Below are 25,101 nucleotides of genomic sequence, written 5' to 3' on the forward strand. Positions count from 1 at the left end.
CCAACTTTCTTCAATAACTATAAAGCCTAAATTTTAGACTAGGCAATTTTTTTGCACAACCCATTAACACTCGACATAACATTGCACGACCCATTAACACTTGACATATCATAAAACGAAAATAACAGACTTTGAGTCAACCCGTTAACGAGTCAGGTCGTGATTGAGTCACCCATTAAGAACCCATTAACACTCGACATAACATTGCACAACCCATTAACACTCAACATAGCATAACACGAAAATAACAGACTTTGAGTCAACTCGTTAATGAGTCAGGTTGTGATTGGGTCACCCGTTAAGAACTCAATAAAATGTTATTTGTCAGACCTAGACATTAGGCATGACAACTTCTTACATAACCCATTAACCTGACATAAATGGATACGATGGTTAACAAATCGGGTGGTTATCAGGTCACCTATTAAGAACTAGTTAAGGTAACAAATTTAATACAATATGGCTTATTAAGATAACGAGTATAATATGAAAACGATATGAACACAACAATAACTAGAAGGAAGCTTATAAAAAAATAACTAGCCGTATGCTTCAATAAAAAAAAATGCTTATTTTTAGTTACGCCTTCTAGAACTTTATTGTAATTTCACTTTGCTTCTTTCAAAATTCGCTCCACTTTGCCTCCTAGAACTCGACTTTAGTCCCATTTTGCCATCTGAAACTCGATTTTGATCCCATTTTGCCCTTGAAACTCAAAAATTGTCTTTATAAAACTCAAAAGTCGCTCCAAATTGCCTTAAACCTGTTAATTTCTTATTTGAGTTTGGTTTGGGTGCTCCAGGCTAATCAATAAAATGTAGTCAAAGCTATGTGCTCTATCAAATATGTTTTGTATATAGTTGTGGTAGTTGCAAGGAAATGAAATATTTGTGTAGATAATTGGTAGTTTAAATATATAGAAATAGAGAATAATTATAAATGGAGCACCTAGGATATTTAACATTGTTTTCTTTTCCATGTAATTTTTTTCTCATGTTTAACATCTGCTTTTGTTTAAGCATTTGATTCAAGTGCTATTTTTATTAGGTTAATTTCGGGTTGCATATCCACAAACTAACCCAGTTAATTTTACTGTATATCTTTGTTGTTGCACCAGATTTAACCTTGGTTTTTGACTAATGTCCAATGGTGAACCATGCAGTGCTTTTATTGAGGAGTTTCAGAACTGGGACATGGCTGGGCTTTGCCTGCATTATATGTCACACTTATGAGATTAGGGTTCTAGCTGTGAGGGTATGACCAATAATTTAGTTTTGTTTGAATAACGAGATATATGCTTTATTTCGTAATTGGTTGTTGATATCTTAGAAAGACAGATCAACTAAGGCTGTTATGCGTAGTTTTGTAGACTGGTTTTTTTCTTTGTTGAACATTAGCATGTAAATATATAGTGAAATGGATGAGAATATATTTTTATATATTTCACACATTTAACACAATTTTAAAACCTGGGGCATCGCGCGGGCTCAATTTCTAGTCATTTCTATTGGATAAGAGTTGTTGACTGAGTATATCTAAAAAGGAAATTACATGACACGGTCTAACAGAATCAAGACACAGAAGAAAAGAAAGAAGTAGCCTTGGAAATAAGAAAAGCAGTCTTGGAAGTGGCAGCATCATCAATTCCGGTTGGAGAAGCAGCACTACTAGTACAACTACTATTTGATGAATCTGCAAAACTATTCCCCACAGACGAAACCCTCACAACCTGCTCGCTCACGTTCGTGCCTCTTTTGCAATAGCTGGCAAAGTCCTCGCAGTTGTTTTTAAGCAAATCATATTCACCGAAACCCGTCCCATGATTCGGATCCTTGTCGAAAATCTCTGAGGCACGACGAACCGTTTCGCCTCCCGGATAACAACTCTCAGTGCTGCAAGTCCCCTTGTTTTTGATATTGAAGCGATCGTGAGACACGTTGTATTCGAATCGAAAAAGGCCGTGACCTTTCAGGAAGCAATCGACGCAGGTTTTTAGCACTCCGCGTGCCGTGTTTGGGTCGTTCTTGCAGTCGCTGCATGGAGGCTTTCTCTTACTACTTGTTTTCCCTTTTCCCTTTGTTTTAACGAAATGAATAACCCTACCTTCCCCCACGTATATGCCTGCATGCATGCAACCATGCCATAAATATATATACACATATGCTTAAAGTGGGATTTATGCATATATCTATAAATTTTTGTTATTTGGATTGAATAAATCAAGCAAATTCAAGGCACATAAATAAATGAAAGCGTGTAAAAAGAGAAAAAGAATGCAAAATTTTTATTTTTTTTGTAATTAAATAATCACCGTGGTGGGAGTATGCATGCGCTTTTCTATAAGCATAAATGTGATCTCCCGGCTGGAGCTCCTCCCTGGAAATCCTGTTTGACAATAGACCCATCTCTCTCTCTCTCTCTCTCTCTCTCTCTCTCTCTCTCTCTAGGTTAGCATTCAACACTCCAATTATCTGCAGTTAAATTGAACTACGCGTTGCAATATTCAACTACGCGTTGGAATATTCAACTACGCGTTGTTTGGCATCATGTCGGATATTAGTCATTGACACATTTGGTTGGAATATCCAGGCTAATCAATTTCTTTTTCATGTTTCTCTTCTTTTAAAATTAAGATTTTCTGATTGTTGAATGTTAACATATAATGGAAAATTATAATCATGTTGCACATGTGGTATAGTTTTATTGGGTATTGGGTCTCACATATGTTTCAAGATGCGACATATAAGTTTTAAGAAGAAAAGAGAGTCTACAAATCAAATTGAAAATTTTTTTGAGTTTCAAGGACTAAGATGGTGACTTTTAAGTTACTAGAGACAAAATGAGATCAAAGTAGAATTTTAGGAGGCGTAATTAAAAATAAGCCAAGAATGAACAAGCCGTATGATGTGCTCGGCCTACAGGGGCCCGGTTGAACTAAGAACGAAACAGAAGGTGGGAGAAGACGAGGCCCAAAACTTCCGACCCAATACGAAAGACACACTCGGGTTTTCTGCTATCTATCATAAACCCTAGCTCGCACCTGTCGTTGAGGCCGCGCGGGTAGAGGGAGTAAGAGAGCATTTCATCGCGAACTCCGATTTTAGGTTTCCCTCTCTGTTTTTCTGTAGAAATCTTCGATTAATGTTTCTCATTTCATTGTTTTCTTCGTCTCATGTTTTTTGGTCTCCAAAACCGAAGATTTAGGCGTTTAAATGTGCTTATGCTTAGATTTCTAGGGTTTTATTGCTTCTGATATGCTGTGGATTTTTCTTAATCTGGTTTTGTATCATTTTGGTCGCTGAGTTTTTTATCGGATTGGAATAATTATCGTGTGCTGGATTCTTTTTCTGCTAGCAATGTATTGCGTTTTCTGAACTTTATGATTTTTTTTTTTTTTTTTGAGAAAGATGAACTGTATGATTCTTATTTTTGAGGTTTTTTATTATTTGGGATTGATCCAGGGAGATGATTGTTATTTGTGCATTTGGAATTCGGTATTTGTTGTGTTATTTGTGCATTTGGAATTCTGAATTATGCGATTCGATTACCTCATAGGTAAGCCATGGTGAAGCACAACAACGTTATCCCGAGCTCTCACTTCAGGAAGCATTGGCAGAACTATGTCAAGACCTGGTTTAACCAACCTGCTAGGAAGACCCGGAGGAGAACTGGTGAGTTAAAGTAGTCGTTTTTATCACCTCTTTTCTTGTTTCTTAGCTTTACGTGCACTATTATTTCACAAACGATAATTTGTAGTTCGACTGACTCGACTGTTTTGAAATATCATCAGCTCGCCAGAAGAAGGCTGTGAAAATCTTCCCTCGTCCAACCACTGGTCCCCTCCGTCCCATTGTACACGGACAGACTCTGAAGTATAACATGAAAGTGAGAGCTGGTAGAGGCTTTACTCTTGAAGAATTGAAGGCAAGTTGGGTTGTTTTTCGTCAATGCTTAAACTTTTTGGAATTAGTGTTATTTACTCATAGATTCTGATTATGGTATGCGTGTTCTACGTAAATCTTTGACATAGTGCTTCATTTCCTTCATTTATATTTTTGCTTCGGAATTAGAGTTGGAACTCATCCAGCTTGTATTTTATGAGTTTATTGAAGTTGATTACCGGAGGAAGCGTTATAATGATAAATAAAATACAATTGTTTTTCAGTTTTGAGCAGCTCGCCAGATTCCATAAAAATATAAACATGGTCTTAAATTTGGAATTGTTGATCAGCTTTATCTTGCTTCTGGCTTCCACCCATGCGCTTTTATGTGATGATTTTAACAAGTTGTTTACCTTGTTTGCTTACCAGTCTGCTGGAATTCCAAAGAAACTTGCACCTACCATTGGAATTTCTGTTGATCATCGTAGGAAGAATCGTTCTCTGGAGGGTCTTCAAGCTAATGTTCAGCGTCTGAAGACATACAAGGCCAAATTAGTGGTCTTCCCAAGGCGCGCTAAGCATATCAAGGTGATGTTAAGTGGTTGATGTAGAGTAGTTTAAGAAACTTGATTTTCTGTGGGCATGGTATCTTATCTGCATAAGTACGTTTTTTTTTTCGGCTACAGGCTGGTGATTCTTCTGCAGAGGAGCTTGCCAACGCCACCCAGCTCCAAGCTCCCTACCTTCCAATTGCACGTGAGAAGCCTACGGTTGAGCTTGTGAAGATTACTGATGAGCTGAAATCATTCAAGGCTTATGACAAACTACGTGTGGAGAGGATGAACCAACGCCATGTTGGTGCCAGGCTCAAGAAGGCAGCAGAGGCCGAGAAGGAAGAGAAGAAGTAGAGAGCTCGATTTTGGAAGGATTTTTGTTTAGGTTTTCATCCGTTTACTGCCGGACTTGTTTCATGAACACATCAATTTCAGAGTTTGTAAGCTTAATCCAAGTTAGCGAGATGCTGCCATGGCTCTGTATTTTTGTATCATTTTGGGTTTTGTGATTTGCCGCATCATATTGTGTTTTATGATGCATTTGATTTCGAATGATGTGGACTCACAAAATGGTAGAATCGCTTGCAAAGGGTTTACATTCCCTTAACGCGCAAGCAAAACCGCGCGCAAAAACTCAACAATCTCATTCTGTACAAACTAGAAACGAAAAATGACTCGGATAATTTACTGTAAAAGAACAAAACGCTAGTACAAAAGAAAAAATGGTTTCCAAGGTTGAGATTGGATCGTTTCCTAACCACTTCTCTCTTAACATGGGCTTAAGCTTTCAACACGAGGGAACCATGTCATTAAAATCACGTCCAACGACTGCGGAGTCTACGACCAGACGTGCCAAGAACTTCACAAAAATGTACACCACCTCCTGATGTAATGCTTTTGGCGATGACCACCGATCAATGCTTCAATGCCTGAAAAAATTCGTCGTTAGCAAGCCTAATTCATAGAAATATGATGTAAAATTAGTTCACCCCTTCTACAATAGTTACGACTGCCAAAAACCTCGGTGAAACGTGGAAAGGAAGAAGATATAGCACGATTTAGTTCAAGGTTGCCATAACACCCTAGTTCCTGATACACCGGCAGTCACAGGATTAACTGTAATGAAATAATCTAGCTTTGATTTAGTTTCAACCAAGGAATAGGTTTAACAATGCAACTCAGAATTTATCGATATTCAGCATGTCTAGATTGTGGGTGTTTGCGCACTGTGGCTACAAGCATGTCAAAAACTTGTCCAGATGTAAACAAATTTGCAGTTCATATCGAAACAATCTAAATATTTTGACTAACACATGGTAAGGTCCTAAAGGGAAGATCACAGATGGTAAGGTCCTAAAGGGAAGATCTTCAGACGAAGAAACATGCTTTAACATTGCATCAATGAAAGCGAGTAATTAGAAGTTATACCTGAGAAGCCATTACCCATGTTCTATCTATCCAATCCTGGCGTGGCCTCAAATCAGAGTGCTGAAGCAGCAGTTCGTCGTCTGTACCTTTGAAGTAAACTTTGTACCTTCGGCCGTGAAGGACCTTGCGTATCACACCTTCCCACCAGCCATCATTATAGAAAGCATCAACCTCTTCCGTCAGACTGAAACTTCCAGCCACAACAACTTTTGGAGGACGAGGCCTTACGTGCATTGCGTCGACCTCTTCCGTCAACAACTCTCTGTTATCATCTGTTTTTATTGCCTTATATCGAATGAGAAACTTGTCCTTTTCCATTACTTCGACAATATTTGCAGCAAACCAAGCACCTTGAAATCCATCTTCGTCAGTGCAAACCTCAACCGCTGTTCCTTCGATCAATTCCTCTTTCATCCGAATCTTTGGTTCTTCGGCATCTAAGACATCCTGCAGCACATTGGGAAAAAGTATGTACTAGGAAGATGTCACTACAAATTGTACTAGGATTAGGAACATGTCACTAAAATCATCCTAGATCATTGGAAAAAGAACATAAAAACAAAGATTCTCAAAACCCTAACCGGCAACAATCAAACACCAAGAAAATGTTACTTACTCCTTGTTGAAGAGGTGGGATCCAGGACCCATTGACCCACTCCCGGTGAAGGCGTAGTTCCTCCGGCTCGAACTCAAACTTCTCCTTGGCGAACCGGAAGTAAACCCCGAACGTGTTGTCCACCAAGACGTCAGTGACTACGACGCCCTCCCACCACCCGCCGCAAAAGAAGGCGTCAACCACGTCGCCTAATTTGAACCGGTAGTCGCTCTCTCGCGGCGGCGACGGACGGAGGAGCGCAGCGTCGACCTCTTCCCTCAAGGCTGCATTGCCACCCTTGTGGCCGCCGCCGATCTTGCGATCGATCCGAGCCTTCGCTCTGTTGTATTCGACTTTGAATTTCGATTTGGTTCTCGACTTGGCGACAATTTTCGCCGGGAATGTGGTGCCGCGCATGTTGTGGATTGGGGATGTGACCTCCACCTCGTCGCCTACCTCGAAGTGGGCGTCCGCCATGGCCGTCGCCTGTCAAGCTCTCTGTCTTTGTCTACTGGAGGGCTTTTAGGGCTTTTTGCCACGAGGGTTTCGAGCCTTCAATCACTGTGGCGGGAGATGAAGTTGATGAAGCGCCAAGACGGGGATTCGTTGGACGAAAATACCCTTACTTCCACCGCTGGAGGGTGTTCCATTTTCGCTAAATTTTTCAGTGTTATAAATAGTTAGAAAGATGCACGAGTGAAGCAGGTGTAAAATATTACACTGTAATTATAGTATGAGATGATGATAAATAAAGGAGGTAGAAATAAATAATGATGTTATTGATCTTTTCTTTCTTTTTCTTTTATATATCTGTTGATAGCAGTCGGAGTGCTTTATTTATAGAACAACTCCGTATTATTACATTTTGAAAATTTACACCACACCTTTTGAAAAATGATCTCTTTCGTTTCCAAGTCCTCATATCAACATTGCCAATGTTTTTATTCATCTACCAATGTTGCAAATCCAATATGTGTGAGTATTGAAAAAATCTACCAAAGTTTTCAATATCACTGTGGACATTCATTAACCCATTAGCATTTTGAACACTCACTTATTTTTTCTATTTTCTTTTGTCTAGTTGTGGGCCGGCGCATATTAGTTTGGGCTCTGTCAGCCTATTCATCCCGCTTCGAAGGGTGAATCACTCTAACAAATGATCTAATTTATACTTACTTGAACTTGATCCAAATTATATGTGAATATTTTCAATTTGTAATTCAATGATTTAAACTAGACTTGATAATTTTCTACATGAATCGTTAACTTGACTTGAAATGATATAAATATAACAGGTTTTGAATCTAATTGGGTCACTCGTTAAGTAGGTTTTAAATTTGACACATTAACTAATTAAGATAATGGATCGAAGCGGGTCTACCGATAACTCGTTTCAACTCGGTAAAAGTTAGTTTGCTAATTTCTTAGCTACTAAAAGAATCCTACTACAATAACCATAAGATCCGATACCCTCTCGCTTTATCTCTCTCCCGGACTCCCCGACTCCCAGTACCAACTCGACTCTGTTTGTCATCTTTCTGCTCACTCGTTCTATTAAGTCTTAGAAAAAATAATTTTCAATATCAATTGCCGGGACAATTCATTTTACGAGTTGAAGATACATTTGGACAATTACTGTTCAGTAAGACAAAATATCCACTCGGTTTATACTCGTGACTCCTTGAGCATTGATCTAAGCATGCCGAAATTTGCAGTTTTAGAGTCTTGTTTTGGTTATTGACTTTTTCTTGATTTCGTTCACATGGTAGTTTCTCGATCAATTTACCAACACTTATCTCTTCCAAATGATTCAACAGATAGCTTCGTTAGCAATTCACAGTCGGAACAGTCTTCTGCTTAAAGGTGGGAAAGAAGCCAAGCGATCAAATGCAATATTGCACAAGGTTTCTAATTTATGTTGGCTTACTTACTTTCTTCATTTTGCAGGTCATCACCTCAGCAATCCCAGAACTCGTTGGCGGCAAACTTATCGGACTTGTGAACCTGTTGGTACCTGCTGCCTTCACTCGTAAGTCTCAAGCTCAATATAACATCTGCAATATGGAAACAAATCCTTGAGAGAGTACCATGAGATATTGAGCAAGGGCATCCTATGAGAATAGTATCAAAAGATACACTCTTCAGATTACCATGGAACCTAATCAGAAGATTCGCTTTCAAGAGCTGGAATTCTGTGGAAATGTGCAAAATATCGACATTAGGACGACGCATCAACGTTATTTGACGCCGCCGATCTCTTCTGCCTTGCCGAAAACCCCTTACCAGAAAGTGAATCGTACAAGTCACCCAAGTCCATCCAATATAAGCACTTACTTGGCAGGTAAACCTGTAAAAGATAGCAGAGACAGCTTTCTCAGGGTCTGGAAATATAAAGGAATAAATACATGCATGCATCGAAACCACAGCTACGAAACCTAGCTTTAAGAGGATTTGGATTCTCTCGTGAGCTCAACCTGTTGATCCTCCTGAGCAAATCACACGGACGGTTGGATTTTGATCAAACGGCTACAATTATTATAATTTTAGAAGGATCCCTATTTATAGCCGTTGGATCAAAATCCAACGGTCCGTGTGATTTGCTCAAAAGGCTCAGCCTGCTGAGCTCAGGAGAGGATCCAAATCCGCTTTAAGAAACCCTGAACGTAAAGTTCATAAAACTAACATGGAACAGGTGCTGTAGACATTTCTGACTGAAATGATCAAAATCTCCCGCCAAAGTTTCAATCTCTCACGATTAGCTACGCCAAGGGAAGAGCAGTGTGCCGGAACATGTAGTTAGAAACTAAACGAGACGTCGTGTGTTTTGTTAGCTTGTTACAAATAAACGACATGTCGTTATGTGTGGAGGTGAAGTGCTCGCTCAGCTAAACCGCTTATCAGTACAGCTGAAACTCTCTCTCTCTCTCTCTATCTCTCTCTCTCTCACATCTTTAATGGCGACAACGCTTCGGTGCCCGCAAGGAGCGGTACCGCTTCCGTGGAGGGGGAGAAGGCCCAACGGCGGCAGAGTCCCCCGCCACTGCCAGGTGCCGAACATCAAGGCGTTCCAGCGCAGCGACATAGGAAGCTTCGCGAAGGACGCGTGGCGGAGCGCCAACGACGGATTCGAGCGGTTCCTTTTTGAGGCGAAGAAGACCGCCGAGCGCCTCGACCGTCAGTACGCCCTCTCCCGCCGCTTTGACACAATCGCTCGCTCCGCCGTCGATCGCGCCAGAGAAATCGACAGAGAACTCGAGATTGGAACGCGCTGGCGCGCCTTCAGCGTGGATTTCAGCAGAAATTGGCCTAGGGTTTGTTCTTCTCTCGCTCTTACTCTTTTGCTTTCAGTATACATGTACGCGACATGTTGTTATGTTTGCTGAATTTTCGGGTTTGGTTCGGTGTTTGGCAACCGTGCAGTACAGGAAGCAGCTTTCTGAATTCATGGAGGCCCCATTGGGAAGAAGCTTTGCGGTAAGCGTATTAACTCACTTTCCGAAATTATGCAAAGATTTTGTCTTGTCTTGTAATCATTTCGTGTTCGACTAATTCGCGTTTTGTCTCATTTTTTTGAATGATTTTGAAGACAATTTTCTTCCTATGGTTTGCATTATCCGGATGGCTGTTTCGGATATTGATTTTCGCTACATGGGTTCTGCCGTTTGCTGCTCCTCTTCTCATCGGAGCAGTTGCCAACAGCCTTGTTATTAAGGTATTACTAGTTGCATATGTTTGTGTTAATGTTAGCGATCTGCTAGTCTGCAACTAAATTGAGTGCGTCGAATGGAAATTTTAACTTTGTAACGCAATCATTTGGTTGGCTATTCGAATGGCTAAGTGTGTGTGTTGTCCGAAATTTGGACAGGGCGCTTGTCCGGCTTGTAAGAGGCAATTTGTTGGCTACAAGAACCAAGTAATCCGCTGTGGAAGCTGTGGAAACACCGTGTGGCAGCCAAAATCAGACTTCTTTTCAAGAGACGGTAGAAGAGGCCCTTCTTCTTCGTCAAAGTCAGAGCCGGAGATTATTGATGTTGAATTTGAGGAGAAATGAAGAGAAACCCAAGATGTGGGGGAAGATCATGTATGGTAAGACTTTTAGATTACATACATAGAGTAATGAGAAGGCGTACAAGCTTTCACCTTCCATTTATTTCGATATAAAGTCTTGTTCTTTGCTTTCGTGTCTGTAAATTGTGCCTCCTGGATTTTTCTCTACTAGGAAGATTGCGTACTCTCAGTAGTTGCATATGTTTCTTGTGAGAATTGTGCAATCATGCCGTTTTGGTGATCACTGATCAGCTATTTTGGTGCTTCTGTTAGCTCTAATCTAGACGACGGATAAATTGTCGCGTTTTTACGAGAAATCTCCCTTTGTATCAGAGACTCTAACTTGTATCATCTGAATTTTGTGGAGAATGTCTCGTTTGATGGATCAATCTTAAGAGCAATGCAAATGACGTAGCGCAAGAAATGCTGGCGTCACGCTGGCATCACACGATGAGTTCGAATATGTAGAAAACTATAGCTTTTACAGGTTTGCTAAACATTAAGTGTGCATCTGTAAGAGATTAGAAATGCTTGATGTCCAGACCAAAGTTTGGTTTTCATCTTTAAACAAGAGCTTGATATCTCCATTGTTGCTTCTTCGGCAAATCCGACCAAGACGCGTGTTTTCTGTAGTAAACTTGTTTCCTACTGGAAAGACAATTCGGCAATCTTGATGCTAACCAAGGGAATACAAAAAGATGGTACTGATACTGATATCGCGTTACAAAAATACGGTTGCAGAAGGCCAAAACCACGCAATTGCTCTAAACCTATACAAGAACCATAACCGGTATTCCTACAATACGACAACATGTTCATACAGCCTCCCTCTATTTCTTGTATTCTGCCGCAGAAAAGCTTAAGCCCGCAGATGTCCAATAATGATATGATAGCAATTCAATCTCTATTCTTTTTATTCGTTGCAGGCAACACCAACACAGGCACGTCATTCATTTCGGATAGAAACGTACTTGTCACCGAGCGCTGGAGATTTTAAAATTTCATTCATAAGGTTCTTGAATTTAAGGCTGCAATCTCCGCCACTGCAGGATAACAACATATAACAAAAGCATTACAAGGTTCATTCAACGTCATAAGTTCAAAACGAACGCATACGCGAACAGTAAGGAAAGGAGAACAAACATGAATTTCGCGCAGAATGTACATATGGACTAGAATATAAAGCAAGGGCAAAACCTTATACGGTGCAAGGACGCAATAGCTCTCAGAGCGCTGCGAATCATGTCTTCATTGCGGTCTACTTCTTGCTTGACAGCATCTTGCTTTGGCTTAAAGTTGATAGTTTTTTGGAGAGGATCCACCAACGAGTCCAGCACTGAAGGATAGAAATATTTAGATTGCAACAAACTGCAGAACTTCTGAATCTCAGGGAAGAAAAATTGGTGAATTAACTCACCTGCCAGTACGGCGGATGGACACTTGTCCGCAAGCTTTGAGAGGATAAGATGGCAAGGCATCTTGACATCATAATGATCTGGAAAAGCAAATCCAATTCAGTTTAAAAGGTAATAAATTTAATAAGCATCACATGCTAACTATCCATCTTTAAAAATGCATGAACAAAAACGAAACTCACCATCCAGACCAGATCTAAGATGTGGAACAATAAAAGACGAAGGGTTCACTTGATCAAGACAGCTATCCAGCAATGTGTCCACGCATTCAAATGCAGCCTTCCTTAACTCAAGCCCATCATCTACAATGTGCTTAAAAGGGCCGAGATCAACTGTCCTGATCAACTCTTTCTGCATCCAGGATTTTCAACCGAAATAAGAGACCAACCCATGGCTAACACAAGGTAAAACAAATGAATGAATGATAGATGGTGCTGTTACATATAAGATGGAGCATCCAAGATCGACTGATACAAACCAAATGACAGCAGAAGAAAAGGAACTTGGACTTCTACGCAAGACAGATAATAATGCTAGAAATGTAGTAATACCATGGACGTCCTATATTCTGCAAAGCCAGTCTATCAACCACATAACACAGGGACAAAGTTCAGAACACTCAACCAACCTTGATGACAGTTTGATCATAAAGAAGCGGCAACAACTCTGGCAGGAGCCCCTTGATCAGATTTGGCTTATTGTGGGCAAATGTACTTAAAACCAACACAGCCGCACGCCTCACATGCTGCATTAGGCCATACCAAATCAGTCATCACAAAAGTCTAAAAGTCCAAACCAACCAAGAACATAACAGCTAACACAATACTGAAAACAGCAACAATCAAGGGAAACGAAAAAACTAAAAGATGGTTTAAAACCCAAGCACTTTATTTAGCATATCAAGCATCAGAAATCTAAGACTTACCCGGTCATGATCCTTAATAAGCATCAGGAATGATGAGATTTCAGGGTATAAGATCTCATCTATCCTCTCCGGCCTCTCAACTATCGAATATTTAACTGCAATGACAACAGTAGCTCTTGTGAAAGCAGCTGGACTGGATGTTCGTTCCTATAGAAACTCAGGATTAGAAACCATAGATATGAAACGGCAACTCATCAAATATTTTAATCATAAAGATTATGCAGAGGGCAAAGGGTCATTTGATCAAAATACCTTAAGTGCAGGAACAAGTTTTGCGGGTTCGATAAGTGCAATTTTACCGAGACACTCAGCTACTACGTTGCGAACACCCTCTTCCTCACTTTCACAGTGATTAAAAAGTAAATTAAGTATCTTCTCAACACTGGAATCCGGAAACTCTGCTTTATCTACAGATTGCCTTACTATGACCTGCCAAATGGATGAATACAAACTTAAATACGACAAAACAGACGATACAGGTAACAAAATCAGGCTTTAAAGTTCAGAAGAATGCACCTCCTTCAGAGAATGAAGCAAGAGATACTGTTTTTTCTGCTGATTGTCAATCTGGTCCAAAATAAAAGGCAAATACTTGAGTAGGTTACCAACAGCAATATTGCCAAGAGCATAGGAGGCGGCAGATTTGATCTCTTCGAAAGGAGATTGAAAGGACTCAATGACAATATTCTCTATATGGTCATGGGAGCCTAGATCTTTCCGCCTCCCAATCTCCCCGAGACACAGCAAAGCAAGGTGCTGCTTAGCCTATATCATAAGAAAAAGAAAGCAATTATACTGGGCTCAAAAATAATTATAGTAATAAATAATAATAAATCAACTAAATCCCATCATTCTACCCCAAACCACTGCCATCTTGATGACCGAATACTACTAAATTGTCTAAAATCTATTGGTTTACCTCAACTTTACAATGACATTTTGCTTACAACCACCAAATCACTGTCATCTGTGAATATAACCTTAACTGAATATATTTCCTCTTTTTTCCCGAATAGGACTTACTGAATTTGTAGTGCTGTCATTTTTGAGAATTTCAGTAAGCATTTTCACGGTAGATGAACATTGCTGGGCACCAGCAGCAAGGCAAAGGACGGCCACACATTGAGCTATTGAATACAAAGCTTGCTTTGCAACCCCACCCGACTGAGGAGAGGGCTTAGCACTCAAAAGAAGAGAGTCTAGTAAGGCATCAAAACTTGTATTTGCAGAATGCACCAAGGAAGCAAAAAAGTTTTGCAATGCCTGCATCATTCAATGAAGAATGTTTTCAAACATATGCAAAGTTTCCATATCATAACACCAGATAGAAATTTTTTTACCAAAAGGGCTTGCCCCTGCAGCAATGAGCTTCTAATTAACGTTAATGCTTGCGGAAGAACTTTGCTTCTAACAGCCAAACCAACAACTGGGCTTGACCTGTCTGCCATCAAGGTGCAGCAGAGTTCCAGGGCAAGGGCCGTCATATGCAAGTCCGAATCACTGTAAAGGGGTAACGAAACTAGGGTTCAGAAACTAAATCACCCAGCTAATGATCACACAATATTATAAAAAGAACAAAAAGAAACAAAATGGTGAAGTAGCAACAGAACCTTATTAGTGTAGCAAGTTCTACAATAATTACTTCATAAGCTGCTGCACCAATTTTGTCGCCGTAAGCAACAATTAGGGAATTCAAGGTCCCTAATGTTGCCTGTCTTAAAGGCCGATTAGCCTGATTTCCACAATAGCACAAAATGTTAGAAAAAATTCCATACACCTTTGGGGGGTTCTAAAGCAAATGTCATAAAAATTATTTGTAAAAAGATTATCAATTCAACATCAAATTAAACAAATTACCGCACCTTTCTTAAGAATGCAGTCAACTCTGCAATCACTTGCTCCAACACGCAAGATAGATCTATTTTCAGTGGAGAAGCGGCAATGACAGCAAATGCCTGGAAGAAATGCACAAGACCTTAATAACTAAACACAAACATTGAAATATAGTACCCTGTATGTATGTCTCGAGAGAAGAAAGCCTGAAAATGAACATGCACATAATCACAAAAGAAAGCAAATAAATTACCTTCACTGCTGTAAGTCGAGTAATCTCGTTTCCCATTCGATCAACAAGAACAGGAAGGCATACAGGTAATTCAGCATCAAGGTTATCACCAAATGTTGACACAACTAGACCCATGCAAGATATAGCACATTCCTTGACCTCCTGAAGAAGAGTAGGCATGAGCAAAAATATAGACAAAAACATTTAAGATGAATTATTCGTAAAGTACAATCTAAGAGAAATTATACTGACTTGATCTTGATCTTGGTTTGTCAAGCGTGACATTATAGCATTATATATTGGATGAACATAAGGTTTGAAGTCAAAACCAATTCCCTACATGAAAAAATCCAAATAATATAAGCAGAGTGGTTTGACAATGCATCAAGCCTCCTAAGGGTGCCAACTAATTCACCTCAATATTTGGACGAACAACACGGACAAGTTCCCCACACACTCTTAATGCCTCAGCTGTGACTTTGTAATAACGCTCCCCCACAGCAGATAAAACAGGACTAGAAAGGGCCTGCAATAATATCAGTTTATAAATGATACTGTCACCATACCCACACAAAGTGCACCTTGTGGTCTATTTCTCACTATCGTAATGTATCATATCAGCATATTCATAGCATAGCATAAATGTAAGAATTACTGTACTTACCTTGATGTAAGGATGGAAAACAGAAGGATTGTGTGACGCCAACACCAATCTTGTAAATATAAGAGCTTCAATCTTCAAATTGGAGGTAGAGGACTTATCCTAGAAACAAAATTAACGAGAACAAATATCAGCATTAGAGAAACTTATATTAAACTATTAGGGAGTAAACTTCCAGTTTCAGAGAATATGATACTTACATTTAATGCTTTTTCAATTCCAGGAATGAGTGAGCCAATGTGATCCGCCAGGCAATCTGGCAAGACCACCACAAGTTCTTTCAAAACGGAAAACGCGCCAACCTGCAAATAGATAAATGTTATATAGTTCACTTCATAATATGCCCATAATGAACCCATCCGAAAGGGGCATCAGAAATTCCTACCTTTGTCTTGATAGATTTCTCACGTAGCTGCCTATTTATAGATCTGATGATCTTTGGCACTTCTTGCTTCAGTAGCCATCTTGGACTGCAAAATATGACCATAATTCAGCCATTATTACATCATATATTCTTGATAACCAGAAAAACCATGCAACTCAAGCAATGGGAAAAATGAATTAGAGAGCCCAAGGTGTTGCTGACAGATCTCCCTAGTTGTGGAAGGCAATCATAGAGTAAAATAAAGCAGTGATGATAACCATGCACAACCTTTTTAATAATCAATTCCCCAGTCAAGAAACTAAAATTTCTAAAACCATATTCGTCCAAGAAAACGGTAGAGAAGAGGTAAGAATGAAAACAAACTGCATGTGATTTGACAATAGGATAACACACAAGTATACAACTAAGTTACCTCTGTTCATTTATATCATTTTGTCCTTTAGTAACATTTCCAGTTTGCTGCAACAGTTCAATGAATGTATTGAAAACGTCCATCTGCAGAGAAATAATATCAGATAACCAACCCCATGAATCTCAAGGGAACACTAACAGATGTTCATTCTGGCTTACCTTGACATTTTCCTCCCTCTCTTTAAATCTGTCAATTAATTTTGGACAAGCCTGCAGAAAAGCAGAAACCCACATATTAATAATATCATGGAGAAAACCAAAATCATGCAAGCAACTACTTTTGTGTGAAAGAAAAATTAACATAATTGAGCTATTTCAAAGATACCTCCCCATACAGCTTTGAAAGCATCTCAGGACGTGATACAATTAACGCCGATAAGCATTTAGCTGCAGCTCTTCGAACTTTCCAGCTGACATCTTCATCATCTGTATATTCTGTCGCACTCCCACTACAACATAATAAAGAAGCCAGAATAAGTAGAAATTTTATTGTATAGCTCTTGCCCTGTGACTATGAATCAAATATAACCTCAAACACACGTACTCATCTTCCTCCTCCTCATGAGTTTCATCATCAGTATCTTCCTCCATGTTATCAGTGAAGTTCGGGTCATAACTTAGATATTCCAAGTTAAGATGAAGAATTTCATCACAATAGGGGCAAATGTCCCTGGGGCACCTAAGCAGAAAACTCTCCAATGCCTGCAATCAAAAGCATATATGAGTATAAACCAAATTTATAAATAGTATAAATAAAATCAGTTTCTTATGCACACACCTTTTATATAATCCTGGAAATAAAATGAAAAAAACCAAAACAATAAAGAACCAATATACAGTACCTGCAAGCTGTATTCACGAAGCTCCTCGTCATTCTCTGATGCACTTGTGCAGTAATTAATTAACACTGGGACAGTGTCAGCAAGATGGGGTCCAAAACGATATCCAACAGCACGACTGCACATAGTGATATAAACTAGTTACCAAAAGTAAGTTAACTCTAAGACTAAAAGCAGATACTTGTATGTCCATGGGAACAGTAGTGTACCCCAATTTTAGGCCATACATTGCTCCCCACTTGAAAGTGAATAATATCAGCCTCTATTACCTCAACTATAAACAGGGAAATGGAACCAAAGGCATTTCATTAAAACCACAAAGCTCACCTTAAAGCACCAATCATCTGAATATTTGTACGAGTCATTTCTGATTTTGTGCCCTTATTTCTCAATTTCTGGACAACTTCAGCGGTTACCTTTGCTAACAGATCATCTGACAAGCTCGAAGCAAGAGATGCTGAAGGCAAAACAATTTGTACGGTTTAATCAACTATTTTATTTATGGAACATAAAAAGACAAAGCCGCATCTAACTTGTTAATACCAACTTCCACAAGAATGAACTATTGTAGCATGGTAGCACCAAATCAAACAGGTTTCTCAATACATGGTATTTTGTACATGTTTACTTGGAAAGGATGATTAGTTAAGCTTGGACAACTTTTAGATTTCAGAAATAAATAATAAGACCCCAAAATAGTATAAACAGACTAGTTGTGACTGGTCGCAACAGTCAATAGATTTTCCAAAGGGCCTTCAGATCTTCGAAAGAACTTGTACTTGTTTCAGGCAAAGCAAAATAAAGTTGATGTAATCAAGTAAACGACCCTCTTGAACTAGTATTATAAGCATAAGGGAGTACAAAAGAACCAGTGAATCTTACCGATGCATGACACAGTTTTCTTCCTCACGCTGGCCTGATTGTAGCTCAACTGAGACAAGAGGGCACTTAATAGCAGCTCATGGTCGGTTGCCATTAAATTGCCAAATTTATGAAGAACGTCACATAAGTTATCAAGACATTCACATTTTATCTCATGGTTCATTCCCTGGGATTACAGCACAACAAATCAGAAATAAAAACCAAATTTGGCATCTGGGAATAGTAAAGCAAAAATAGAAAGGGGTGTGATATCCACACACCCTCCTAATTTCGGCCGTCGGATCGGATGAATTGAAGAAGATCAACGGACATAAATTAACAAGGGGTGTGTGAGGAGTAATTTGGGGTGTGTGGATAGCACATCCCAAATGGAAAAACTGATGACAACAGATGAAATGAAGGATAGCATAACCTGAATAATCCCTTTTTTATTGAATTAATCCCTAGTTTATGAGCCTTTATTCAAACGAGATCACAGATCAATTAACTAGAGGATATTAATCACTCATTTCCTTTCCCTTTCAGGTATTACCCCAATTTTCACTCTGTAATTCCAGTTCTTCATAGACATAGCCTGCAGAACCAATTCACCTTCTACTAACACAGTTGCTAAAAAGAAAATAAAATACCAAGATAAGCACACATCAATTCTTTGTGATAGTAAAACTGCAAAGTTATAAAACCGTTTCATTGTTTAGACAGCCTTCACACTTTCCAAAGTGTGGCTACTTACAAATTTCAAATTTTTCTAAGGTCACCATGGATGTGAATTTGTAGAATGCATGTGCAAATCATCAATCTCGTTAGTTAATTCATCTCCAAGTTAGTAGTACAGCACTTATTAAATAATAGAAAGAGTAAGTACCCAAAAGGGAAAAATATCTACGATAAAGTAAAAAGTATGAGATCTATTAACTCACTGGATCAGTAATTCCTTTAACCAACTGTGGCAAAATAGATAGAATAATAGACTGCGCAAGAGACTGAGTAGAAATTTCAGCAATAATAGTCTTCAAAGCTATGCTTGCAATATCACGATGCTCCTTGTCCTTTAGTAATTTCTCACAAAGCTTATTTGTCATCTCCACAACTCGTGGCTCGCTGACCTTCTTAACTAAGGGAACGAGACTGCAGCATCACATAAAAATAACAAACAAAGAATCAAATTAAATGTTGCATAAACATTCTACTGCAGCATTTCCGTATCATAAAATTTTATTCCAGATATTCCACTTATACAGACATTATACACCAAAACAAGATAAGACATCAATGAAAGATCATGACAAGTTTTTTATGATTACTAGGACACTTCAATTTGGAGATGTGAGTCAGACAATTGAGGACATGATACTTGAAAGCATCCGTGCCTGAAGCTTCTTCGGACTTCCAGAACACTCTATTAATCAACCTACAAACTGTGCCAATATATCTAAAATTTAAACAAGGTTACTTTACTAGCAAAGAACTAAGAAAGCATTATAATTTTGTATGATTCTTTATTACAATTCACCAACACCATTTATATAACAATTACTTGCACAACAATGACAACAATGAATGGTGAACCGAATTAAAGGAAGCATGGTGTAACCAACAGATAAGAGCAAAAACAACTGTTTGTGTAATAGGTAATACCATTTCACGGCCAATCCTGATACATCACCAGCAACATCATCAAGTTGTTGTATAATAATACTTGTCAACTTTATCTCAAGATCAGAATCAGCTTTAAAATTATCCTTGTTTAATTCGTTCAGCAAATCAGAAGTAGCCATATATCTGAAATCCTTATCCTTGCCGGTCATCTGTAAAACAAACTCAAACAAGTCAAAACATATATAAACACGTACATCATAGCTGAAATAACGGGTGAGAATTCATCTTCCTTTCACCAACAAACATGCTCCCACAAACAAATTAGTGCATATCATGTAAACACAATCTTAAAAGTAACATACCTTCTCCAGTATACCGGTCATTGCTAAGTTCGCCATCTTGGCGATGCTATATGAATGGGTGCTGTCCGCAGCGAACTCGAAAAGTGTCACTGCCTACTTATATCCAAATCTAACAAGAAACCAAAATGAAATTTCAAAGATTATACAATAAAAATTACAAAACCCAGTACACATTATATACAACACAAAAGAAATTAGACAAATACATCGTGCAACCCAAAAGAAAAGAAACCCTAGCTGCATAATCAGTAATCAATAACAGAAACAACTGAATCCATGATAAACACTAACCCTAGCGACATTGCCAAACTAAACGCTATCACTTAACAAAACTATGAACAATCTATAATATATCGTTCCTCAAACGCTTCTCGAATATTGTATCACAAACAAATAAAGGAAGAAAATGAAAACGAGAAAAAAAAATGAACACGGGAAAATTGAAACGAGTTGAATCGCATGGGAAGAAAAACAAAAGACGAAAGAAAAGCTTACCGGCGGTTTTCGGCGGCCGGAGACGACGGAGCTCAGTGAATCAGTGTGGTGGGTTCGGAGGTGGGTATTTTGCGCAGGGTGGAGGAGAGTGTGCGAGCAAAGGGAGGGGTTCTGATATATTTGGACAATTAAAGCACTCGGCTTGTATCCCAAGATCCGCAATCCCCTCTGTTAAGAGTATCAATCGCATTGAGTAAAGGAGAGACCACCATCCCACTTTCTTCGTAATATCAATGTAGGTTGTCTTGCGGTGAAGTTCAAGTGCCCGCTTTCTTCACTGTATTAATAAAAAGGGAAAACCTTTGTACGAGCTTTATAATTAAGTTGGTGTTGAAAAGTACACTGGGTAATGAATGCCCACAGTATTGAAGATCTTGTCGTAGCATTGAAAACATTGTCACATTATTGAAAATCTTGGCAGAATATTGATATGTAGAGATCATTTGTCAAAGATGTGGTGTAATTATTCAAAATGTAATAATACTGAGTTGCTCTATAAATAGAGCACTCCGACTACTATCAATGTAGACAGAGCACAAAGAAAAAGAGATGAGGGAAGAGAAAGAGAGGAAGAGGAAATGAGAGAATACATAGAGTTATCTTTGTACTTCTATTATTCCAAATTATAATGAAAGCATCACTGCTGCCCGAGGACGTACTCCAGTCACACTGACTGTAGAGGAACCTCGTAAATTTTGTGTCTTGTTTTATTTATTCCACTGTACACACATCGTCGATTTTACAACACGTTATCAGCACGAGAAGTTCTCATGTCAATGGAAAGAACAACGCCATAAATCCGGTGAAGCACTATCCACCTCTCACCTCCGTCATCTAAAAGGTATGTCCATTTTTTGTCTCTCCCACTGCGCCAGAAGCGCCCCACCGAATTCCAATGAGAATTGAAATTTACGACCTGAAGTCGTCACGAGATGAGAAAACTTGTACCTGACAATTGGTTTCCAGAGATCCAGAAGAATCTCATCAGACTTGGAAACTCAGATCACGTTGTTTTCGACGGATCTTGAGAACTCCCATGAATACTTGGTTGTTTGAGATAGTGATGACAATAATGAATCCACACAAGCCTCCCTCTCTTGTGCCTTCGTCAACCCCACTGTCATTTATGTCTCTGTAAGGAGGTTCTTGCTTAACGATGCCATGTTCCCTGGGTCATGCAAGAACGCCAGTCTCTAGTAGCCTTTTTGGATTGAATTGAATTTGGGCAACCTCCATAACTACCCAGCTGGTCTTGTGTTTCGAGACTGGCAGAGACAGAGAAGGAAGAAAAATAATAGAAAATGGGGATTGATGGAATGGCAAGGCACATGTGAAGAAGAGAAAAAAAAGGATGTTGACTGCAACCTAAGGAAAAATATATATAAAAGGATTTGAATGGTGCATGACACCATTTGGCCAACTTAATATAAATGGTTTCTGTTGGTGCATGACACCATGTTGCAGAAATAAGAAAAGTAACAATAATAAGGTTTGAATAAGTGCTGGAAAAATAAAGAAAAATAATAAAAGGAGGTATGATACTTCTTGTTATTTATGTGAATTGGTATTGGTTTAAAATCCTTTCACAAGTTCTATTTACTTTAAAGCAATTTATTTATCATGGACGGTTTTACCGCCTACTGCTTTAAGTTTTGATTTATGTGAATGGTGCTGAATTAAAGCCCTTGTCACAAGCTTTATTTAATTAAATGCAATTTATTCATTATGGCTGAAATTATCGCCTATTGCTTTAATTTATTTATTGTACTTCTTTTTGTTACGATGAGTACATACTGGACCCGAAGTTCTTTTATCAGATCAAAACCTGTAGTTCCTTGATCCTCATCAAATAAAAATGATTGAACCTGAAGTTCCATCAAACAAAAAGATCGGGCATGAAGTCCCTTGATCCTCAAGATCAGGACATGAAGTTCCTTGATAAGTACCTTAAGTTTGAAGTGCCGCAGTGCCTCAACTTATTTGCAATAAAAATCATACGAGTCTCAGTCTACAGACTATTAAATAAGGACCATAAGTTCCTTATGTCCATACTAAAAAATGGTTTAGCAGAAATATTTATTAAGCGGATGAAATTGATTACCCGCGTTCTAGTGATGAAAATGAAATTGCCAAATTTTCTACATGGGACATGTCATTTTACATGATACATTATTGATTTGGTTGAGACCTGTTGACAACCATCAATACTTCTCAGTACAACTCATGTTTGGGAACCAGCCAAACATTATACATTTACGAGTTTTTTGTTGTGTTATCTATGTGCCTATTGCACTGCCACAACATACTGAAATGAAGCATCATTGTGGATTAGGCATTGATGTTGAACATCATCTATCATTCAACATTTGAAACCCTTGATTGAGGATATATTTACCGTGTGGTTTGCAGACTGTCATTTTGATAAGACAATTTTCCCGCCGTTAAGGGGAGAAAATAACTTCGTTTCAGAAAAACGATGAACAAATATCATTCCAGAAGAATGATGAGAAAAAACCGTTCTAGAAGAACGAAGAGAATTTGTCTTATTTTGATTCATGAAGCAATCAATATACAAACGAAATGAGAATAATTGAATGATGCATTTAATGATGCAACGAAAGTGATGAAATCACATATACTTGCTGCAAATGTGCCTACAAGAATTAATGTCCCTGTTGGACAAAATAATATGGCAGCAAATGATTTATCTGTTACACGCCTAAAGCGTAGCAGATCATCAGACTCAAAAGGTTCAGTCATTCGAAAGAAGAAGAATATGGCACTGCTGAACTATTACATAACTGTCGCATGCCAGACACATGACAGTTGCCGCAAGGATACTTGTCCTGAAAAGGTCAATCCGCGAACATGGGAATATTGATGTCTCATGCATGAAGCATAATAGATGTATAGGTTCCAATGACTCAACTCCCGGAAGTGGAGATTAAAATTCAAGCTCTATAACGCTCAAGAGGAGGTTATGATCCGCATTCTCTAAATTATGACTATCCTGGAAGAGATAGTGTAATGCCCTTGAAGAGGCAATGGATATCCCAAAAGAAATGAAAAGCTTTTATGCATGCGCATGCACATGAGAATATGGGATCATAGATTGATGATAGCCAATTGTAATTTTGGTTTTTACAAGTAGCTACTAAATTTATCAATGAGTTGTGGTGATATTAAGTCCCGTTCTTTTTCCATCAACAAAATTATGGGCCAAAATGGAGAAAGGCAATTCCATTACTATTTTGTAAGAACGTGGAAAAATAGACCTATATACTTAGATATCATACAAATAGCCAAAAGATGTTGAACCTAGAAGGTTACATATGGACATTTGTAATACCGTGAAATACACTCACATGATATGACATAATGTTGGAAACGAGTTCGTATAAATGGAGAATTATATACGAAGGGTTATGAGTCGCCCACATCATATCTCTATAAGTAAATCTCTCAAATATACATGGAAGCTAATTGCTCTGTATAAATTCTAAAGAAAAATGTGTCATAAAATGTAGAGAATCCCTGAAGGATTCAAATTGCTTGAAGTAAGCCTCGGAAGGGTAAAGCATAAAATATGTACTCAATACTGATGGATGATATAAATTACCTTAGTGAGTATTTTCGTTATGGTATTGTTGCACCATACTAAAATCTCTTGCAAGAGTTGATGATATTAAATTGGGACTCCTGAAGAGTCAAGAAAGATTATAAAGTGTTGAGAGAAATATTGTCTCGAACTGCAGAATCAAACAATATGCCAACACGAATCTTATACATGATGTTTATGATATTAAAGAATCATATGGATTGAAGATCATGAGTTGAATACTCAAATGATTTAGACACTAAGAATGATCATTTATCTTCGCGAGGGTAAAGATAAATTGATATTTGGTCCAGAAGTACCACATCTTAGTGAAATATATGTTTTATTGTATTTAACACAATACACTGAATGAAATAAAACTTATATATTAATATCTCTGAGAAATTATATACACATGAGTTAAAACAAACAAATAGGAGGGAACCTTCACAAAGGTTGCTCATGTGAAGCCTCAGTACTCGGAAGTACCCCAGAAGGGGAAGACACCAAAAGTTGATTATTTGGAGTCTCAATACTTGGCGGAATTCCAGACAGCTAAGACAATGGATGTCTTTGGAATAAAGACTCGAACCTCCGATTGTCATTTTGAGTCCGACCTTCGGATTCCAGTAGCTGGTCGAGCTTTATTTTCATGCTCGTAGAGTAATTATTTGCAAGCATGTGTAACACTCTATTCTCATGCTTGAACCCTTTAATCTCTTATTTAAGACTTGCCACCTCAGCCATTAATGATTCAACTTGGTGAGTTTGAGCAAGTAGGCGATAGCCCATATTGGCTACAGAGCTCGCACATTGAACACTGAGAGCCAATGAGTCTTGAACTGCTGCCTCATCAGACCGGTTTGAAAGGATTTTGTTGTCCTTTGGAGTGAGAAGATTTCTGGCTACCACTGTAGCGGTTATGTTATTCTTCATCACAGAGTCCTCAACCGTAAGAG

At 38.6% G+C, this 25,101-nt stretch overlaps 5 protein-coding genes across 5 annotated transcripts; 2 read left to right on the forward strand and 3 right to left on the reverse strand.

Annotated features, from left to right (window-relative positions):
• Window positions 1-1,484: 1,484 nt before the first annotated feature.
• LOC137721023 (protein LEAD-SENSITIVE 1-like) lies at window positions 1,485-2,439 on the reverse strand. Its single transcript, XM_088700408.1, has 2 exons — window positions 2,312-2,439; window positions 1,485-2,121 (listed from the first exon to the last, which is right to left on the reverse strand). Exons 1-2 carry the CDS (start codon window positions 2,403-2,405, stop codon window positions 1,571-1,573), a joined length of 645 nt encoding a protein of 214 aa, XP_088556534.1. The 5' UTR covers window positions 2,406-2,439; the 3' UTR covers window positions 1,485-1,570.
• Window positions 2,440-2,948: 509 nt separating this feature from the next.
• On the forward strand, window positions 2,949-4,987 carry LOC137720355 (large ribosomal subunit protein eL13z). The gene is made up of 5 exons (XM_068459415.2): window positions 2,949-3,104; window positions 3,556-3,671; window positions 3,791-3,924; window positions 4,311-4,469; window positions 4,568-4,987. Exons 2-5 carry the CDS (start codon window positions 3,563-3,565, stop codon window positions 4,787-4,789), a joined length of 624 nt encoding a protein of 207 aa, XP_068315516.1. The 5' UTR covers window positions 2,949-3,104; window positions 3,556-3,562; the 3' UTR covers window positions 4,790-4,987.
• A 106-nt stretch (window positions 4,988-5,093) lies between these two features.
• Window positions 5,094-7,101, reverse strand: LOC137720353 (protein AGENET DOMAIN (AGD)-CONTAINING P1). The gene is made up of 3 exons (XM_068459413.2): window positions 6,480-7,101; window positions 5,864-6,310; window positions 5,094-5,364 (listed from the first exon to the last, which is right to left on the reverse strand). Exons 1-3 carry the CDS (start codon window positions 6,933-6,935, stop codon window positions 5,350-5,352), a joined length of 918 nt encoding a protein of 305 aa, XP_068315514.2. The 5' UTR covers window positions 6,936-7,101; the 3' UTR covers window positions 5,094-5,349.
• A 2,232-nt stretch (window positions 7,102-9,333) lies between these two features.
• LOC137719677 (uncharacterized) lies at window positions 9,334-10,777 on the forward strand. The gene is made up of 4 exons (XM_068458719.2): window positions 9,334-9,769; window positions 9,879-9,932; window positions 10,045-10,170; window positions 10,324-10,777. The coding sequence occupies exons 1-4, from the start codon at window positions 9,413-9,415 to the stop codon at window positions 10,507-10,509; spliced, it is 723 nt and encodes a 240-aa protein (XP_068314820.2). The 5' UTR covers window positions 9,334-9,412; the 3' UTR covers window positions 10,510-10,777.
• Window positions 10,778-11,128: 351 nt separating this feature from the next.
• Window positions 11,129-20,859, reverse strand: LOC137719676 (cullin-associated NEDD8-dissociated protein 1). The gene is made up of 29 exons (XM_068458718.2): window positions 20,545-20,859; window positions 20,050-20,158; window positions 19,727-19,896; window positions 19,009-19,216; window positions 18,089-18,254; window positions 17,534-17,663; window positions 17,210-17,324; window positions 16,912-17,069; window positions 16,693-16,816; window positions 16,527-16,577; window positions 16,369-16,451; window positions 15,957-16,041; window positions 15,772-15,873; window positions 15,575-15,673; window positions 15,326-15,436; window positions 15,163-15,246; window positions 14,932-15,072; window positions 14,708-14,800; window positions 14,456-14,577; window positions 14,186-14,345; window positions 13,869-14,108; window positions 13,362-13,610; window positions 13,098-13,274; window positions 12,846-12,992; window positions 12,549-12,665; window positions 12,103-12,271; window positions 11,923-12,000; window positions 11,703-11,841; window positions 11,129-11,548 (listed from the first exon to the last, which is right to left on the reverse strand). The coding sequence occupies exons 2-29, from the start codon at window positions 20,083-20,085 to the stop codon at window positions 11,452-11,454; spliced, it is 3,651 nt and encodes a 1,216-aa protein (XP_068314819.2). The 5' UTR covers window positions 20,086-20,158; window positions 20,545-20,859; the 3' UTR covers window positions 11,129-11,451.
• Between the last annotated feature and the right edge of the window lie 4,242 nt (window positions 20,860-25,101).

The sequence above is a fragment of the Pyrus communis genome, chromosome 1 (assembly GCF_041283825.1).
Source record: "Pyrus communis isolate YQ-2024b chromosome 1, ASM4128382v1, whole genome shotgun sequence".
Lineage (NCBI taxonomy): Eukaryota > Viridiplantae > Streptophyta > Magnoliopsida > Rosales > Rosaceae > Pyrus > Pyrus communis.

Bases quoted from the DNA above. Each gene is read 5' to 3' on its own strand.
- LOC137719677 (XM_068458719.2), top strand. From the start codon at position 9,413: ATGGCGACAACGCTTCGGTGCCCGCAAGGAGCGGTACCGCTTCCGTGG. The intron at 9,770-9,878 runs GTTTGTTCTTCT...GCAACCGTGCAG, and splicing joins TCAGCAGAAATTGGCCTAGG to TACAGGAAGCAGCTTTCTGA. The intron at 9,933-10,044 runs GTAAGCGTATTA...ATGATTTTGAAG, and splicing joins CATTGGGAAGAAGCTTTGCG to ACAATTTTCTTCCTATGGTT.
- LOC137720353 (XM_068459413.2), bottom strand. From the start codon at position 6,935: ATGGCGGACGCCCACTTCGAGGTAGGCGACGAGGTGGAGGTCACATCC. The intron at 6,311-6,479 runs GTAAGTAACATT...AATGTGCTGCAG, and splicing joins TCCCACCTCTTCAACAAGGA to GATGTCTTAGATGCCGAAGA.
- LOC137720355 (XM_068459415.2), top strand. From the start codon at position 3,563: ATGGTGAAGCACAACAACGTTATCCCGAGCTCTCACTTCAGGAAGCAT. The intron at 3,672-3,790 runs GTGAGTTAAAGT...AAATATCATCAG, and splicing joins GAAGACCCGGAGGAGAACTG to CTCGCCAGAAGAAGGCTGTG. The intron at 3,925-4,310 runs GCAAGTTGGGTT...TTTGCTTACCAG, and splicing joins TTACTCTTGAAGAATTGAAG to TCTGCTGGAATTCCAAAGAA.
- LOC137721023 (XM_088700408.1), bottom strand. From the start codon at position 2,405: ATGGGTCTATTGTCAAACAGGATTTCCAGGGAGGAGCTCCAGCCGGGA. The intron at 2,122-2,311 runs GTGATTATTTAA...GCATGCATGCAG, and splicing joins GCATGCATACTCCCACCACG to GCATATACGTGGGGGAAGGT.
- LOC137719676 (XM_068458718.2), bottom strand. From the start codon at position 20,085: ATGGCGAACTTAGCAATGACCGGTATACTGGAGAAG. The intron at 16,042-16,368 runs GTAACTTAGTTG...CATATTTTGCAG, and splicing joins AATGATATAAATGAACAGAG to TCCAAGATGGCTACTGAAGC. The intron at 15,874-15,956 runs GTAGGAATTTCT...ATCTATTTGCAG, and splicing joins AGAAATCTATCAAGACAAAG to GTTGGCGCGTTTTCCGTTTT.